At 66.4% G+C, this 2176-nt stretch overlaps 1 protein-coding gene across 1 annotated transcript in view; it reads right to left on the reverse strand.

Moving 5' to 3' along the window:
* Positions 1-6: 6 nt before the first annotated feature.
* The window catches only part of PCSK4 (proprotein convertase subtilisin/kexin type 4), a gene marked incomplete at its 5' end in the record, with an annotated part of 18605 nt that continues 16435 nt past the window's right edge, over positions 7-2176 (reverse strand). The window contains 4 exons of the mRNA XM_011997469.1: positions 7-763; positions 909-1031; positions 1447-1571; positions 1835-2049. Of these exons, the coding sequence (XP_011852859.1) occupies positions 381-763; positions 909-1031; positions 1447-1571; positions 1835-2049 (846 nt within the window). The remainder of the gene's footprint in view (positions 764-908; positions 1032-1446; positions 1572-1834; positions 2050-2176) is intronic.

Consider the following 2176-nt stretch of genomic DNA (forward strand, 5'->3'; position numbering starts at 1 on the left):
CTTTATTTGCAAACTCTGAGGTTGGACGCGGTGCCCGAGACGGACAGTGTCACGTTTCTCTCCCCCCACTTTCCCCTGGCTTCTGGGGTGCTCCAGCCTCTCCCCCCAGCCCACTCCCACCCAAACCCAAAATGCATAGGAGACTTCTCTCTCTCTCTTCCCCCCAGGCTGCGGGGTTCCACGGGGCCCATGCCTGGCAGGCCGGGCGTCGGGGGCTGGTGCTGGCTCCTCTGGGCCAGCCTGGGGAGGCAGCAGGGCAACAGTGCCTGTCAGGGACCCAGGCGGGGGCAAGGTCACTTTCTGAGCTGACAACTTCGGGTTGCAGCTGGCAGCCGGACCTGGGGTTTGGTGGGCATGGCCCTGGCACGGGAGAGCCAGGTCTATGGTGGGAGGTCCATGGACATGCTGCAGAGGACAGGGCCTTGGAGGGTCATGGCCAGGAGGCCCAGCACCATGGCTGAGGCTGGGCAGCGGTGCTGGGGGCAGGCGGCAGCTCTAAGCCGGGGGCTGCTGTCAGGGGTGGTGGGTCCCACGCAGGAGCCCTGCTGCTGGTCCAGTGTAGAGGATGGGGGACAGGAGGTGCAGTCCTTCAGGGAGCCGCCACGGCAGGTGTAGCAGGAGGAGTGGCAGCTGGAGCAGACCCTCAGCGCGAGCGCCGCTGTGTGCCCAGGCCTGGCAGTCACCAGCCTTGTGTGGTTGAAGAACCGCGGGGGGCAGTAGGCCAGGCAGAGCCGTCCCAGGATGTAGGCGGGGCCGTCACATACTGCTCAGGGACACGGATGCAAAGACCCGTGAGCTCACCACCCGCGGCCTGTTGCCCGCCACCCGCCTGCCCGGGGCCACATGCACGCTGCCCACAGTGGCCACCGCCACCTCCCATCTGTGGGCCCTGCAGCACCGGCACTCACCCTGGCACAGCCCCTCAGTGTCCCGCTGCACACACGCGCTGCTGGTCACCTGGGGGCCTGTAGGCCGCGCTGTCATGTCCTCGGCTGTCCCATAGAGCAGCAGCGTGTAGCGGTACAACATCCCTGGGCAGGGGTCGCGGGTGGGCACAGGAGGAGGAGGAGGCTCTTGGCGGCCTGGTCCTGGTAGTTCCCGGGCTCCCTCTCCTGCAGCTCCCACCCGGGGCCCCAGACTGGTCCACATGTCTCAGGGAATTGCACGCCTACTGTGCACCTGTCACTGGACACCGAAATCTCCCGGGTGACAACACACCTACTGTGCATCTGTCACTGCACACCTACTGTGTGCCTGTCACTGCACACCATCTCCCGGGTGACTGCATGCCTACTGTGTGCGTGTTCTCTTGGAGAAGGCCACTGGGAACCCCTTGTGCAGTGGGGTCACCAAGGCTAACTCCGGAGCCCCTGGGGGGAGGTTGGAGAGCCAAGCCCCGCCCACCACGGTCCTGCCCCGCCCACCACAGGCCCGCCCCGCCCTCACCCGTGTTGAAATAGTAGCCCTTGTTCTCCAGGCCCAGGGTCCACACGCCTTGTGGGTTCTCATCCCAGAAGTGGGTGGACATGAAGACCCAGTTGTTGTAGCCTTCAGTGCTGACATCCAAGGGTCTGCGACAGAAGGGCGGGCGGGGGTGGGGGTGTCAAGAGGGATGGCTTTGTGAAGCCCGCAGAGCCCCACCAAGTGTCTGATCGCACGTGCTGGTGGCCGGGCGTCCTCTGGGTGTGGGTGGGGGCGTGACTCGGGGGTCCCATCCACTAGGCTGCCGTGTGACTCCTGTGGGCCTGGCCCCTCGCCGTGAGGACACTCCCGGTAGATGGCAGCGTTTACCCACAGGGCGTGAGGCCGCCCCTCCCCTCTGCGGGCCGCTCACCGTATGGCCACGAGTGTGGAGCGCGTGCCCATGGGGCTGGTGAGTGAGATCTCCAGGTCTCCGCGCCGGCTGTAGGACAGCGTCAGCTGCGCCTGCACGTGCTCCAGCGAGCGGATGGAGTTGTGGCGGCCGGCGCAGGCCGACACGTTTTTCCTGATGTAGATCAGCGGCAGGATGGGGCTGGGGGGGTCGAGGGGTGAGGACCCTCCTGCGGCCTGCTTGGGGGTGGGGGGGCGGCCAGCAGGCGAGGTCGGGGCTCAGAGGTCACGGGGTCCAGCCCTCGTTTTACAGATGGGTAAACTGAGGCCTCAGGCCTGTCCCCCACACCCCCAGCGGTGATAG

The sequence above is a fragment of the Mandrillus leucophaeus genome, unplaced genomic scaffold (assembly GCF_000951045.1).
Source record: "Mandrillus leucophaeus isolate KB7577 unplaced genomic scaffold, Mleu.le_1.0 Scaffold54, whole genome shotgun sequence".
In the NCBI taxonomy this organism is placed as follows: Eukaryota; Metazoa; Chordata; class Mammalia; order Primates; family Cercopithecidae; genus Mandrillus; species Mandrillus leucophaeus.